The 16,911-nt window shown below is 50.2% G+C and overlaps 1 protein-coding gene across 3 annotated transcripts in view; it reads right to left on the bottom strand.

Annotated features, from left to right (window-relative positions):
• CCDC180 (coiled-coil domain containing 180) overlaps nt 1-14,773 on the bottom strand; it is a 187,027-nt gene extending 172,254 nt beyond the window's left edge. The window contains exons 1-6 of one of the 3 annotated variants that reach the window (XM_063936280.1): nt 14,639-14,773; nt 4,039-4,140; nt 3,663-3,853; nt 2,609-2,697; nt 257-366; nt 36-164 (exon numbers count right to left, since the gene is read on the bottom strand). In XM_063936280.1, coding sequence (XP_063792350.1) covers nt 36-164; nt 257-366; nt 2,609-2,697; nt 3,663-3,853; nt 4,039-4,107 — 588 coding nt within the window. In that variant the 5' untranslated portion in view covers nt 4,108-4,140; nt 14,639-14,773. The remainder of the gene's footprint in view (nt 1-35; nt 165-256; nt 367-2,608; nt 2,698-3,662; nt 3,854-4,038; nt 4,141-14,638) is intronic. The other 2 variants (XM_063936281.1, XM_063936279.1) reach the window with 2 other exon arrangements.
• Between the last annotated feature and the right edge of the window lie 2,138 nt (nt 14,774-16,911).

The raw sequence follows: 16,911 nt of genomic DNA, 5'->3' as shown, positions 1-16,911 counted from the left end.
TTATAATGTAATAACGTGAACATCAGATTACTCACTGTCATTGGGAGAGTTCTGTTGTCGCTCCTGTCCTCATACTGCAGGAATAAAAGCTCGGTCTTCTTATCGGACACGGAGATCTTTTCCTGATGAACCTTCCCCACCTCCAAGACCAAGGTCTCCATTTCCTGGAATCCAACAAGGTAAAGCTCAGATGAACGGCTGCTCTGGGTTTTCCCAGATGCCAAATGATGATAATTTATGTCTTTTTACAGTGTACCTTGCTAATGGTAGCCAGTTCATTCTGCAGGCCGGAGACTGTGCTGTTATGCCGCTCTTGTCTATTAGAGGTGATCCGCTCCAGGATATCGCTGTCTTTCTTCTCAGGAACTAATGAACAAAAACATATTTACATACATACTGCACATATTAAAAGATATCATTTTTTAGTTTTACTAGAACATAATCATCATACTGTATATGACTATGCAAAAGTAGTTTACAATCTGTGTGCAACTGAGTCTGTACATGGGGGGTCATTCCGAGTTGTTCACTCGCTAGCAGTTTTTAACAGTCGTGCAAACGCTATGCCGCCGCCCACTGGGAGTGTATTTTAGCTTAGCAGAAGTGCGAACGGTTGTATCACAGAGCGGCTGCAAAAATTTTTGTGTAGTTTCAGAGTAGCTCAAAACCTACTCAGCGCTTGCGATCACTTCAGACTATTCAGTTCCGGATTTGACGTCACTCACCCGCCCAGCGTTCGCCCAGCCACGCCTGCGTTCGCCCAGCCACGCCTGCATTTTTCCGAACACTCCCTGAAAACGGTCAGTTGCCACCCAGAAACGCCCACTTCATGTCAATCACTCTGTGGCAACCAGTGCGACTGAAATGCATCGCTAGACCCTGTGCAAAACTGCATCATTCGTTGTGCCCGTATGTCGCGCGTGTGCATTGTGCCGCATGCGGAGAACTGCCATTTTTTAGCCTGATCGCTGCGCTGCGAACAAATGCAGCTAGCGATCAACTCGGAATGACCCCCATGAAGCACAATTGAAATCCACATGGAAAAAAAGCCACATTGTAGCACTTTGTCTGCAGATTCAGAAACTCAGTTGCACACAGGTATACAAATGTTGCACATAAAAATGAATCAGTCTCCCGGTGATTATTAGTCACATAGCATTGCAATTAGGAGGCATTTTCATCAAAAAAGACTTGAAAGTGACGCCCGACACTAGCAGAGTCTCACGAGACCTGGCACGCCAAGAGAGATGTTTGCAGGTCCACCCAAAATCTCCTGGATGTTGGCCAACAGGAAAATTTCTTCTTCTCCTCACTTCTTTATTCCGCTATGTCTCCTCCCATCACATGACTTCTTTCCATAGGCGTTTCTATAATAGGTGCAGTGTGTGCAGTGCACGCAGACCCCTGGGTCCAGGGAGTCCCTCACTGCACACCCTGCACCTATATTTAATTACTTACCTCTCCGGAGTCCTGCGTCGGTGCTGCTGATCCCGGAGAAATCACTTTGAAAATGACGTGGCGGCCATTTTCACACTGATTCACGCATGCACACTAGAGATTAGTCTCCAGGAACACGGCGGGCGCCATGTTTCCGGAGACCTGCGCATGCACAGAGTCTGTGGCGCTGCAGAGAGGAGGCTGCCCACAGAAAGGAGTCTGCACACGGGTCCCCTTCTCTCTTAGGTGGTCATTCCAAGTTGATCGCTTGCTAGAAGTTTCTTGCAGTCGTGCAAACGCTTTGCCGCCTCCCACTGGGAGTGTATTTTAGCTTAGCAGAAGTGCGATCGAAAGGATCGCAGAGCGGCTACAATTTTTTTTTGTGCAGTTTTAGAGTAGCTCAAAACCTACTCAGCGCTTGCGATCACTTCAGACTGTTCAGTTCCTGTTTTGACGTCACACACCCGCCTTGCGTTCGCCCAGCCACGCCTGCGTTTTTTTCTGGCATGCCTGCGTTTTTCCGAACACTCCCTGAAAACGGTCAGTTGACACCCAGAAACGCCTCTTCCTGTCAATCACTCTGCGGCCACCAGTGCGATTGAAAAGCTTTGCTAGACCCTGTGTGAAACGACATCATTCGTTGTAATATTTATGTCGCGCGTGCGCATTGCGCCGCATACGCATAAGTGCCGTTTTTTTTGTCTCATCACTGCACAGTGAACGAATGCAGCTAGCGATCAACTCGGAATGACCCCCTTAAGCCGCCCCTGCTTCTTCTGTAATGGCTGGCGGTGTATCGGAACCTTGTGAATATACCGTGCAATACATTAAAAACTATTTCCAGGTGTTAAATACTTTTAAAATCTCTTTGAAACGTAATGACACTGTAATCATAATTACTTTTACTAATTAACATTCAGGGGCAGATTTCTAAAACCTAAAGAGTGGAGATATTGCCGATAGCAACGTATCAGCTTCAGCTATCATTTATCTAGTGCATCAAATAATATGATAGCTAGAATATGATTGGTTGCTTTAGGCCAACACCTACGCTTATCCTCTTGAGAAAGTTTTATAAAGCTTCCCCTTAAAAATTCAAAAATAGCAAAACAAGTAAAATTTTGTTTTCAGTTAATTCAAATAAGAAAAGTTCTCGGTTGGGCATTATTACCGATAATATCACAAAGGCCTCTGACTTCTCTGGCTGCGACCACATCCTCACTCTCCTTCACTTTCCTTAGAGATGATGCAGTTTTCTCCCTGTTATAAAATCAGAGGAGACAGTAAACACAAAAGTGCCTCCCGAATATCACTATGGAAAGAAGGGAGAACATAATGCCCATATGGAGGGGAAATGCTCTTCTGCACATGGTAGGTACCTAACGAGACAATGAGACATCCCTAGTCAATGCCCGTATCATGTATGTCTACAAAGGTGGACAAGTAAGAAGCTCAATAGGCCAGTTTTAAGGTCCACTGTGACCTAGGGAAGGAAATCAGTGGGTTAACCTAGATTATAAAACCATTCACAGAGGAACCATTGATGGTTTCACTCACCGATGGTCATCCCTGCTCGGGTTGAATATGGCTTACCGGCCACCGGGATCCCAGCGGTCAGCACCCCGACGCCAGGATCCCGGAAGCAGAATACCAGCGGGGGAAAAGGGAGCCACCGCAACGAAGCCTCTTGCGGGCTAGGTAGGGGGTCCTTCACGCTACGGGCTCGGTAGCAAGCTGTGCTCGCCACAGGTTCTATTCCCACTCTCTTGGACTGTCTTGGACACCCATGAGTGGGAACAGCCCCTGGTAGTCAGCATGCGACTGTTGGGATTCGAAGCAGGCGGGATGTAGCGGTTGGTATGGTGACCGGCGGTCACATAACTACATCCCCCGCTGCTCTATGCCTTACTAACCACTGGCCAATCAGAGGCTGGGGGCGGGGCTTTTTGGTTGAGACAGGGGCAGAGCTATAATCCGTGTCCCAGCACTTACTAGACTTTCTTTATAAGTCATCTTAGGACTGGTGGAGAACCATTTGGTTCTTGGCCATCACAGGCAGAAACATTTGACACTGGATGTTACTGTAAATAAAGTTATTCCTTGGAACCAATTTAATGGTCTTAAGTCTTGACACTCAAATAACAAGTCTTTTCCATCTAGTATTACTAGTAATATTTATATGTTTGTATACATGTCGTATTATATAATATTTAGGCTACAATTACCTGTATGCCAGCGGGTTCTCTGTAAAGCAGTCATATGGCATGCTGTCCACCCACAGACGCTGGCGGTGAGACAACAGTCCAGCTGAGCGGCTGTCCTCATTTCTGATAAGAGGAATCTTTCCACTGTCTAACCCCAGTTCATGCTGTGTGACCCGGGCCCGCGCCTCGCCGAGAGACCGGACCAGCTGGACCTTGTAACATAAAACAGCATACATTAATTTATTCTCTAAAAGGGGCGCTAAACAAGTACTGCAACTGCCCACCGGAGGCACTGTTTCATCGGTGTCTAATGAAGATATGTCATAGAGCAGTTTCTACGGTAAAAGTTTTATTTTCTAATGCATCAAAACTTTGTAACATGGCGCCCTGTGTGTACCTCTGCATCAAAGATCTGTCTGTAGACTCTGCCACTGGGAACAACATGAATTTCTCCAACAAGAGCCATGATATCCACATGTAATGTGTTATCCTACGCCATCTATAAAAAAGTTGAGAAAAATTTAGGGAACATACATAAATGCAATTTACAATTATATTCGGCCTGTGCTTTATTATTTATAATAATGTTATTATCCTTCATCTATAGGGTGCTACAAAAAGTCCAAAACATTGTGCAAAGTGCATACAAAGTACAATCTATAGATGGCAGTAAATAATACACATCAGTGTAAGTCCAGTCACTACAACTAGAAACGGACTCCAGGTCGACAACTTAGGTCGACGCCAATTGGTCGACAAACCTTAGGTCGACATAGACAAAAGGTCGACAGGAACCAACGAGTTTTATGGTAAGAACTTACCTTTGTTAAAACTCTTTCTGCGGGGTACACTGGGCTCCACAAGGAATGGACAATGGGGTGTAGAGTAGGATCTTGATCCTAGGCACCAACAGGCTCAAAGCTTTGACTGTTCCCAGAATGCACAGTGCCGCCTCCTATATCTCCCCGCCTCCCTGCACAGGATCTCAGTTTTTAGTTAACCAGCCCAATGCAGTAGCAGGAAAAGAGACGACAACGGTTAGTAGCCACAACACCGCATTCTCACGACAGGAGACGTGTCAGCGGCTAATGCCATACCAACCCGAAGAAGCTAAGTGCGTCAGGGTGGGCGCCTTGTGGAGCCCAGTGTACCTCGCAGAAAGAGTTTTAACAAAGGTAAGTTCTTAACATAAAACTCGTTTTCTGCTGCGGGGTACACTGGGCTCCACAAGGAATGGACAATGGGGATGTCCTAAAGCAGTTCCTTATGGGAGGGGACGCACTGTAGCGGGCACCAGAACCCGGCGTCCAAAGGAAGCATCCTGGGAAGCGGCAGTATTGAAGGCATAGAACCTTATGAACGTGTTCACAGAGGACCACGTAGCTGCCTTGCACAAATGTTCAAGGGTCGCACCACGTTGGGCCGCCCAAGAAGGTCCAACAGACCGAGTAGAATGGGCCTTAATGTGATCAGGAGCAGAGAGACCAGCCTTCACATAAGCATGTGCAATCACCATTCTAATCCATCTGGCCAGAGTTTGCTTGTGAGCAATCCATCCCCGTTTGTGAAACCCAAACACAACAAAAAGAGAATCAGATTTCCTAATAGGAGCAGTTCTCTTCACATAGATACGGAGAGACCGTACCACATCCAAAGACCGCTCTTTGGGAGACAGATCAGGAGAAACAAGTGCCGGAACTACAATCTCCTGATTAAGGTGGAACGAAGAAACCACCTTAGGTAGATAGCTGGGACGAGTCCTAAGAACCGCCCGTTCACGGTGAAATATCAGATATGGGGAACTACAGGACAAGGCACCCAAATCCGACACTCTTCTACCTGAAGCAATAGCCAGCAGAAACACCACCTTAAGGGAAAGCCACTTTCGGTCAGCTGAACCAAGAGGTTCAAACGGAGACTCTTGTAACGCCTCCAAAACCACCGACAAATCCCAAGGAGCCACAGGCGAGACATAGGGAGGTTGGATACGCAACACGCCCTGAGTAAAGGTATGCACATCAGTTAAGGTCGCAATTTTTCTCTGAAACCACACCGACAAGGCAGATATTTGAACCTTGAGGGAGGCCAGACGCAGGCCTAAGTCCAGGCCCGGCTGAAGAAAAGCCAACAACTTGGCTATACTAAACTTGGAAGCGTCATAATCATTAGATGCGCACCAAACAAAGTAAGAATGCCAGACCCTATAGTAAATCCGAGCCGAAGCCGGTTTCCGGGCCCGCAACATAGTTTGAATGACCGCCTCAGAAAACCTTAAGACGGAAGCTTCAAGAGCCACACCGTCAAATACAGCCGGGCTAGGTCCTGGTAGACACAGGGGCCCTGAACGAGGAGGTCTGGGCGTTGTGGAAGTAGAATTGGACGCTCTGCCGATAGGCCTTGCAGGTCTGAGAACTAGTGCCGTCTGGGCCACACTGGAGCTATGAGAAGCAGAATTCCTTTTTCTTGCTTGAACTTCCGAATTACCCTGGGCAGGAGAGACACCAGAGGGAACACGTACGGCAGCCGAAACCTCCATGGTACCACCAGCACATCCACGAATGCTGCTTGAGGATCCCTTGTCCTTGCTCCGAAGATCGGAAACTTGTAATTGTGTCGAGACGCCATCAGAACTAAGTCTGGAAGGCCCCACCTTTCCACTAGGAGTTGAAATACTTCAGGATGGAGGCCCCACTCGCCGGCATGCACGTCCTGATGACTGAGAAAGTCCGCTTCACAATTCAGGACTCCCGGAATTAATATTGACGATATGGCCGGTAGATGGCGTTCTGCCCACTGTAGAATCCGTGAGACTTCCTTCATTGCTAGGCTGCTTCGAGTGCTGCCTTGATGATTTATGTAAGCCACTGTGGTGGCGTTGTCCGACTGTATTTGAACAGGATGGTTCTGAATTAAATGCTGGGCTAGGTTCAAGGCATTGAAGACAGCCCGCAACTCCAGAATATTGATCGAGAGGAGGGACTCCTCCTTGGTCCACCGCCCCTGAAGGGAGTGTTCCTCAAGCACCGCGCCCCAACCTCTTAGACTGGCATCTGTCGTCAACAGGACCTAGTCAGGTATCCAGAACGGACGGCACCTGCACAGTTGTTGGTCCCGGAGCCACCAGAGCAGCGACAGACGGACCTCCGGAGTCAATGAGATCATTTGAGACCTGATCCGGTGAGGCAGGCCATCCCATTTCGCTAGAATCAGCCTCTGGAGAGGGCGAGAGTGAAATTGAGCGTACTCCACCATGTCGAATGCTGACACCATGATGCCCAGCACCTGCATAGCCGAATGTATCGACACTTGCGGACGAGATAGGAAGAAACGAATCCTGTCCTGAATTTTCAGGACTTTCTCCTGAGACAGGAACAACCACTGGTTGTGAGTGTCCAATAGTGCTCCCAGATGCACCATGCTCTGAGCAGGGATCAGGGATGACTTCTTCCAGTTGATGAGCCACCCGTGGGCTTGCAGAAACCGGACCGTCACATCTAGATGACGCAGGAGAAGTTCTGGGGAATTTGCCAGGATTAACAAGTCGTCCAAATACGGCAGTATCCTCACCCCTTGACGGCGGAGTACCACCGTCATCACCGCCATGACTTTTGTAAAGACTTGCGGAGCCGTTGTTAAACCAAAAGGTAACGCCCGAAACTGGTAATGGCAGTTGCCAATCGCAAATCTCAGGTATTGCTGATAAGACACTGCTATAGGAATATGCAGGTAAGCATCCTGTATATCCAGGGATACCATGAAGTCCCCAGGTTCCAAGGCCAGAACTATAGATCGAAGGGTTTCCATCCGGAACTTGGAAACCTTCACAAACCTGTTCGATACCTTGAGGTTGAGAATGGGCCGGGAGGACCCATTTGGTTTCGGGACTAGAAACAGCGGAGAATAGTACCTCTGGCCCCTCTGTGCAAGAGGCACCTGTACTACGACTCCTGTGTCCAGGAGGGTCTGTACCACTGAATGTAGAGTGTTTGCCTTTGTCTTGTCCAACGGGACATCTGTCTGGCAAAATCGATGAGGGGGTCGGTTTTTGTAACCTCGAGTGACGACTTCCCGTACCCAGGCATCTGAAGTGGCCTTCAACCATTCCTGGGTATACCCTAGAAGCCGGCCCCCCACCCTGGGATCCCCCAGAGGGAGGCCCGCTCCGTCATGAGGCAGGCTTATCGGTCTTGGAAGCTGGCTGACGGGCCGCCCAGGCTCTTTTGGGCTTAGGCTTACCAGGTTTGGAAGTGCGGGCCTGCTTGTTGTACGCCCGACCTTTTGCTTTACCTGAAGGACGAAAGGGGCGAAAGGAAGTACCTTTAGCCTTCGACACAAAAGGAGCAGTACTTGGCAGACAGGCAGTTTTGGCAGTAGCCAAGTCAGCCACAATCTTATTTAAATCCTCCCCAAACAGAATATCTCCCTTAAAAGGGAGTACCTCCAGGGTTTTTCTAGAGTCCAGATCCACAGACCAGGATCACAGCCACAATATCCGGCGAGCCAGGACTGACGTAGTAGAGGCCTTGGCTGCCAGGATACCGGCATCAGAAGCCGCCTCTTTAATATAACGAGAAGCTGTGACAATATAAGACAAGCATTGTCTAGCATGGTCAGAGGAGATTTCAGCATCTAACTCCAAGGCCCATGCTTCAATGGCCTCTGCAGCCCAAGTAGCTGCAATAGTGGGCCTTTGTGCAGCACCCGTGAGGGTGTAAATCGCTTTCAGACAACCCTCCACACGTTTATCCGTAGGCTCTTTTAGAGACGTGACGGTGGTGACCGGTAGCCACATGTGAGTCCACTGGAGGAGGCGTTTCCCAATTCTTAGACAGCTCCGGTGCGAGGGGATAGCGAACCAGCATCTTCTTTTGAGGCACAAACTTCGTACCCGGGTTTTCCCAGGGTTCCTGACGTATATCAATTAGGTGGTCAGAGTGAGGTAAAACTTGTTTAATCACCTTCTGACGCTTGAACCTATCTGGTTTCTTAGGAGGAACGGATGGCTCGGGATCATCCGTAATCTGTAAAATTAACTTAATAGTCTCCAAAAGATCAGGAACATCCACATGTGAACTACCCTCCCCATCAGCCGTATCCGAGTCAGAACCTGTGGGGTCAGTGTAAGTGCCGTCTTCATCCGACGAGATGTCAGTGACAGCAGTGGATTGTGAGGAGACAAGCGCTCGCTTAGAGGACCCCTTGACATAGGCGAGCGACGGTCAGACTTTTTAGTAGTCAGGGACTGGTTCAACTTCTTTATTTGAGCAGATAAATTGTCCGCCCACGGCGGGTTAGCTGCAGGGACCACAAACGGTTGCACCGGCATTGGGGGTCCCATAGTGGGTGTTAGTTTATGAACTAGCGTATGCAGAAGCGTGGAAAAAGCGGCCCACGGCGGGTCATTATTTGCCCCCGTTGCCACCATCCCACTGGGGGGCAAGGAGCCCCCAGAACCAGAGCCCAAAGCTGCTATATTCTCCTCATAGGTATCTGCGGCTTCAGCAATATTGGCAGTGTGTTCAGCCCCAGAACCGTTACCCTCAGAAGCAGACATGATATAACTTGCAGTATCAGGTAACACAGTACAATTTGTCAGCAGCACAATACCCCTAGCCCAAACCCCTGCGCAGTGTAGTCAGCACCAGCAGAGATAAAGGAGAGATATGGTGACTAAATCACAGAGAAAAATACGTAATACAGTATATCTTTGTGAAAATCCTATATTAGATAAAACCTGACGCACCAAGCCCCCTCAGGTTATAGAATATAGGGATAGCAGGTTGAGTGAAAGACACACGAAATGGACAACACTCAGCTATCAAATGCACACACAGATAGTCACAGTCTGTACAATGCAGAGGTTATTACTAACAATAATACTGCACTGGACTTACACAGCTATATAACAATAGATATAACAGTACACATTAAAAACTGGATGTATATCACAGGGTAATTGTACTAGGAAACCCTGACTAAGGGGGTCATTCCGAGTTGTTCGCTCGCAAGCTGCTTTTAGCAGCTTTGCACACGCTAAGCCGCCGCCTACTGGGAGTGAATCTTAGCTTATCAAAATTGCGAACGAAAGATTAGCAGAATTGCGAATAGACACTTCTTAGCAGTTTCTGAGTAGCTCCAGACTTACTCGGCATCTGTGATCAGTTCAGTCAGTTTCGTTCCTGGTTTGACGTCACAAACCCAGCGTTCGGCCAGACACTCCTCCGTTTCTCCAGCCACTCCCGCGTTTTTCCCAGAAACGGTAGCGTTTTTTCGCACACACCCATAAAACGGCCAGTTTCCGTCCAGAAACACCCACTTCCTGTCAATCACATTACGAACACCAGAACGAAGAAAAAACCTTGTAATGCCGTGAGTAAAATACCTAACTGCATAGCAAATTTACTTGGCGCAGTCGCACTGCGGACATTGCGCATTCGCATTAGCGACTAATCGCTCCATTGCGAGAAAAAAATAACGAGCGAACAACTCGGAATGACCCCCTAAGTGCACTCTTTCTTAACTAACACTAACTAAAAAAAGGCAGGTAGAATACTTAAGTGTCTTGTAAAGTCACAGCACTGACAACCAGGCGGCTTTACACAGGAGGATTTGCCCAAGCATTCCCAGGAACAGTGAGCTGAGGGATAATGGCGCCGCAGACACTGCCAGGGAGTGAGGGAGAGACAGATATGCAGCTCCAGGGCGGGAACATTTGCCGAAAATGGCGCCCTGGGGCTGGGGCTTCAGGTCCAAGCTCTATCCCCCTGCTGGCAAAACCACCGGGTACTGCGGGCTCTAATAAAACGGTTTATAGAGAAAACCTGACCTGTCCCATGCCCTGGTGATCTAGTGGGATCGCCTGTACTGCCACAGCACGCGTGGCCTGCCTCCCACTGACCGCGCCGGATCGCGATAAAGACCGGGTCCCGCAAGCGAGACCCACTTACCACCTCCCGAAGCGTGGCCACGCGATCCCGGAGAGCCCCCGTCGTGTGTGCCTGACAAGAAGAAAACTGGAGCCTCCTGCTGTAGTTACCCGGCAACCAGGGTTCGGGAGTGTACAGCGCCGCTGGGGAGAGCCGGAGCTGCAGCCGTGAATGTCCACTGACATGTAACACTGCTGCTGCCCTTGAAGTCTTCACTTTTTTACTCAGAAAAAAGCTCTTCTTAGGGCTGCCTGGAGCAGCCCCTCTGTTATGTGCCTGCTACTGCAGCACCAACTACAAAACTGAGATCCTGTGCAGGGAAGCGGGATGATATAGGAGGCGGCGCTATGCATTCTGGGAACAGTCAAAGCTTTGAGCCTGTTGGTGCCTCGGATCAAGATCCTACTCTACACCCCATTGTCCATACCTTGTGGAGCCCAGTGGACCCCGCAGCATAAAAGGTCGACATGAGTTTTTCGCGATTTTTTTCTTTTTTGGAACCTTTTCCTACTTAACGATCCACGTGGACTACGATTGGAACGCTAATCTGTGCCGAGCAAAGCGGTAGCGGAGCGAAGGCACCATGCCCAAAGCAAGGCGAGCCATGCGAGGGGACGCGGTGCACTAATTGGGGTTCCCGGTTATTCTACGAAGAAAACACCACCAAAAAAACATAAAAAACTCATGTCGACCTTTTTCAATGTCAACCTTGTTCCTGTCGACCTAAGGTGTGTCGACCAATTGGCGTCGACCTAAGGTGTGTCGACCTGGAGTCCCAGACCCCTAGAAACATAGCACAGGTTTGACCTGTACCCAGGTGATGGACACAGCAGATGGGTACAGAGCTGCTGAAAGAGGAGTGCGCAACTACACAGGCTCCATACTTCCTATTCTCCAGGGAGGCTTCATGACCTGTACCAAGATGGCCACCGAGATCTCTACTGAGCATGTGCGGGAGCCATCTTGAGACTGTGCGAGTGTTACATGGTAGGAGACAGAAGTCTCCTGCTTAGCTCCTACGAAAGACCTAATTAATACCTGCATATGAAGCTGTTACAGCATCCCTGCACACTACTCATATGCAGTATACACTCACTGGCTGGTGAGCTGTATGAAACCCTGCTCCACTCAAGCTACCGTCTATCACTAGTGAACATGTAACAGTGAGTACTGCTGTATCTGTTATACTTCAGTAAACCAGATCACTGCTTAGGTAACTGGACTGTTCATAGTTTTAGTCATCCGCTGGTGTGTGGCTACAGTATGTAACTTTGCAATATCAACAACTGCACACACATAATTTCCAATAAACACAGCATGTAACATGGTGTCTATCTCTCTCTACTTTATCTCTTTCCAGTGCTCAGTAAATATACCCCTTCATCTCTCTACAATTTATCACTCCCCATGATGAATTAGGGAGGCAAAGCCGGTTTAACCTCACAGGTGGGGTGGGGGGGTGGGGGGGTTCTTCCTCACATGCCCTTACCATACTTAAAACTTAAAGCCCCCCCCCGCCCCATATCCTCCTTAGCTGAACTCCCTTAAGGCTTCAAAAGTGGCAAATGCGTCTCAGTGAAACGGATTTTAGGTGAGGGGTAAAGAATGTGCCCCAGCGGGAACAGCCATCAGTGGCGGCTCTTACTTACAATTACCACCATGCACTGTGAGAAGAGGAGATAGCCAGCACCTGGCCCTGGCACCTGCGCAATGGAGCTGACAGGCGTCGGGACCGGTGCCCATTGAACCTGGCTAGGGCTGACGGGGCAGGGAGTGGCTTCCTACAGGCTGGCAGTCCCGGAGGGAAGAAACAACTCCAAATGGGAATGCCTTTTGTGTATTCCAATAGAAGTCACTGGCACTGCCAGTCACAGTGAATCTAGTGCAGTCTCGGACTGTATCTGGCTTCACACTGATCGGGGGGGTGGGGGGGTGGCTTTTACCTGGGGTGGGGGTGGGGGCTGGGATGCTGACCGCCGGTCTCCCCAGCGCCGGTCTCCCCTACCCAACCCCCCACCCCCCTCACCTAAGGGCCCTATTGCAGCTGCCTCACCCCCAAATCTACATTTGACAATTGTAACATATTTCAAATTACAACAGTGACAGGCTCAAACTTCATTTTACAACTAGAAGCTGGCAAGGCATACATCCATGCTGGGACTTGTAGTCCCACTTCCAAAGCAGCCAGACAGCCCCAGCAAAGCACCTACTTTGGTGTATTTGCCCTGACTACCATCACTATAGATGCTTTATGGTTTCAATGTGCAAGTCATACAGGACTAGCCCTGCCCCAGGCGCTGCTCAGTGCAGTGTACCCAGTGTCCTTGCAGTGTACCCCAGTGTCAGTGCAGTGTACCCCCGTGTCCATGCAGAGTACCCCAGTGTCCGTGCAGTGCACCCCAGTGTCAGCGCAGAGTACCCCAGTGTCCGTGCAGTGCACCCCAGTGTCAGCGCAGAGTACCCCAGTGTCAGCGCAGAGTACCCCAGTGTCCGTGCAGTGCACCCCAGTGTCAGCGCAGAGTACCCCAGTGTCTGTGCAGTGCACCCCAGTGTCAGCGCAGAGTACCCCAGTGTCAGCGCAGAGTACCCCAGTGTCCGTGCAGTGCACCCCAGTGTCAGCGCAGAGTACCCCAGTGTCAGCGCAGAGTACCCCAGTGTCCGTGCAGTGCACCCCAGTGTCAGCGCAGAGTACCCCAGTGTCCGTGCAGTGCACCCCAGTGTCAGCGCAGAGTACCCCAGTGTCAGCGCAGAGTACCCCCGTGTCCATGCAGTGCACCCCAGTGTCAGCACAGAGTACCCCAGTGTCAGCGCAGAGTACCCCAGTGTCCATGCAGTGCACCCCAGAGTCAGCACAGAGTACCCCCGTGTCCATGCAGTGCACCCCAGTGTCAGCGCAGAGTACCCCAGTGTCAGCGCAGAGTACCCCAGTGTCCGTGCAGTGCACCCCAGTGTCAGCGCAGAGTACCCCAGTGTCCGTGCAGGGTACCCCAGTGCCATTGTGAGTGCAGTGTACCCTAGTGTCAGTGCAGTGTACCCAGTGCCAGCGCAGTGTACCCCAGTGTCCGTGCAGTGTGCCCAGTGTCAGTGTACTGTACCCCAGTGTCAGTGCACAGTACCCCAGTGCCATTGTGAGTACAGTGTACCCCAGTGTCAGTGCAGTGTACCCAGTGTCCGTTCAGTGTACCCCAGTGTCCGTCCAGTGTACCCCAGTGTCCGTGCAGGGTACTCCAGTGCCATTGTGAGTGCAGTGTACCCTAGTGTCAGTGCAGTGTACCCAGTGTCAGTGTGTATTGTACCCCAGTGTCAGTGTATTGTACCCCAGTGCCACTGTGAGTGCATTGTACCCTAGTGTCAGTGCATTGTACCCACTGTCAGTGCAGTGCACGACAGTGTCCGTGCAGTGCACCCCAGTGTCAGCGCACTGTACGCAGTGTCAGTGTATTGTACCCCAGTGTAAGTGTATTGTACCCAAGTGTAAGTGAATTGTACCCCAGTGCCATTGTGAGTGCAGTGTACCCTAGTGTCAGTGCAGGGTACCCCAGTGCCATTTTGAGTGCAGTGTACCCTAGTGTCAGTGCAGTGTACCCAGTGTCAGTGTATTGTACTCCAGTGTCAGTGAATTGTACCCCAGTGCTTTTGTGAGTGCAGCGTACCCTAGTGTCAGTGCAGGGAACCCCAGTGCCATTGTGAGTGCAGTGTACCCAGTGTCAGTGCAGTGTACCGCAGTGTCAGTGCAGTGTACCCCAGTGTCAGTGTATTGTAGCCCAGTGCCATTGTGAGTGCAGTGTACCCTAGTGTCAGTGCATTGTACCCAGTGTCAGTGCAGTGCATGCCAGTGTCCGTGCAGTGCACCCCAGTGCCAGCGCAGTGTACCCCAATGTCAGCGCAGTGTACCCTAGTGTCAGTGCAGTGTATCCAGTGTCAGTGTATTGTACCCCAGTGCCATTGTGAGTGCAGTGTACCCTAGTGTCAGTGCAGTGTACCCCAGTGTCAGTGTGCAGTGTACCCCAGTGTCAGTGCAGCGCGCCCCCACTCTGTGCCCAGGGCTACAGCAAGGAATATACAGCGCACCCGCTTCTCACCCGTGTCCTGGCCGCACATCCTATCCCGCAGGCCGGCCCCGGTAGACAGCTGGGTGATGCTCCCTTAGTCCCCGGTTCAGCGTCCTCCCGTTCCCCCGGTAACCGGCACCTCTCGCGGGAACAGGCGCCGAGTAAGCGCCTGCGACAACTCTCGCGATAGCTGCTGCATGATCCTATAGTGACTGCTGTTTGTACGGGTGTGGTATTGAAAGTCGACAGTAACTAGGTCGACCACTATTGGTCGACAGTAACTAGGTCGACAGGGTGTCTAGGTCCTTTTGACCTGTCGACCTAGAACATGTCGACCTAAAGAACATGTCGACCTAGACACACTGTCGACCTAGTTACTGTCGACCAATAGTGGTCGACCTAGACATTGTCGACCTAGTTACTGCCGACTTTCAATCCTGATCCCTGTTTGTACTCCTTGCTCTAATAAAGGTGATCTATGAAACACCTGACCATATGAAGTGCATTATACAGACATGCACAGTGACGGTCACCTCATGCCACTACTGTAACTCTGCTAGGGGCAGCTGGAGTCCAGTGGGGGGAGGGCAAGAATATAGTGTGGCAGGATGCATGGTAATAGTGACACTGGCAATGGGCCTGACTCTGAGCTGAGTATGGGGTTGTAGTAATGGCTGCACTTATGTCACAGCTGCTGCTGCACATTTATGCTAATGCTGCAGCCGACGGGCTACTTACTGAGTCGCCCACCGGCTGCAGCTGTAATCCGTCGATGTGCACAAAAAAGGTGCGCCATCACTTGGATATCAGCCGCACCATCAGGCACTACAGCAGTCCTAAGGTTGCTCAGAATGTCACAGTACATGGCCGCCAGGGCCAGTGGAACTGCATCCCTGGCACCGGCACACTGATGCCGACGACAGACACCCCCCCACAGTCGCCACCCAGGAACGCCTATTGGAGCTACATGGATCTCTATGTAGTTACATACCTCCCAACATTGGTGGTCAGTGGAGCGGGACCCTGCGCGTGCGCCAACAGAGGTGGAGCTTTGCGGCACCCCCGTTCCCGTCACTGTGGGGGCGTGTCCAGCACTCTCCGAGATTGCTCATTGCTGGTGCTACACCAATTGTAGTTCCGCCTCTATGTTAAAAATTCAGCCAAACAAAAATAGTAGATCAGGCGGTATAATATAGGTGTACGGTATCCAGTCTCTAGGTCGACCACACTTAAAGGCCCCATACACTACCGCAAAAGGTCAGATGGACATGTGCAGTCCCGGGGGACAGGATCGCCCAAGATACATCGTACGCTGTCCTTTTGCATCCGATGTATCTTGGGCGATCCCAGCCACGCCTGCGGGGTCGGACCAGATTGAATGTGCAGCATATTCAATCTGGAGGATCCGATCCGATGCTCATGGGAACGCGCATCGGATCGGAAAAAACGCCTCCAAAATGCCTGATTTCATCCGATATATAGGGCCGAATGCCTGAATGCATTATCGTCCTGGTGTATGGGGCCCTTTAGGTCGACAGTCATTAGGTCAAACGCTATTGGTCGACATGCATTAGGTCGACAGGGTTTCTAGGTCGACATGGTCACTAGGTCGACATGACAAAAGGTCAACAAGAGGTTGTTGTTTTTTTAAATATTTTTTGAACTTTTTTAGACTTTTTATACTTTACGATTCACGTGGACTACAATTGGGAACAGTAACCTGTGCCGAGCGCAGCGCGAGCCATGCGAGGGGACACGGTGCACTAATTGGGGTTCCCGGTCACTCTACGAAGAAAAAGACACTAAAAAAATTCAAAAAGCTCATGTCAACCTTTTGTCATGTCGACCTTGCTCACGTCGACCTAATGCCTGTGTCGACCTATTTTGGGTGTCGATTTAGTTACTGTCCACCAATAGTGGTCGACCTAGACACTGACGACCTAAGTGTGGTCGGCCCTATGATCCACACCCAGGTGTACAGATGTAATCTGGGTCACGGACACACACAAAAATAAAGAAAAACCGAGCACAAGATTTGGGCCACACAGGTTCCAAAACAACACGGGGTATATTAAATGGTAAAAGAGAAAAAAAACTATCTCGCTTTTGCAGTGCCGTAACTAGACATTTTATCGCTGTGTGCAAGAAACAGCATCGGCATCCCCTCATATTTAAACAGGGCCAGTGCGCTTCATGGGGAAGGGGCATATTATATGAATTAGTATATGAATAATACTAATTCATATTACGCTGTACAGTAGTCTCCATTATTCAAATTACGCCGCACACAGT

The sequence above is a fragment of the Pseudophryne corroboree genome, chromosome 8 (assembly GCF_028390025.1).
Source record: "Pseudophryne corroboree isolate aPseCor3 chromosome 8, aPseCor3.hap2, whole genome shotgun sequence".
NCBI classification, from domain to species: domain Eukaryota; kingdom Metazoa; phylum Chordata; class Amphibia; order Anura; family Myobatrachidae; genus Pseudophryne; species Pseudophryne corroboree.
This window is presented reverse-complemented; position numbering and strand designations above follow the sequence as displayed.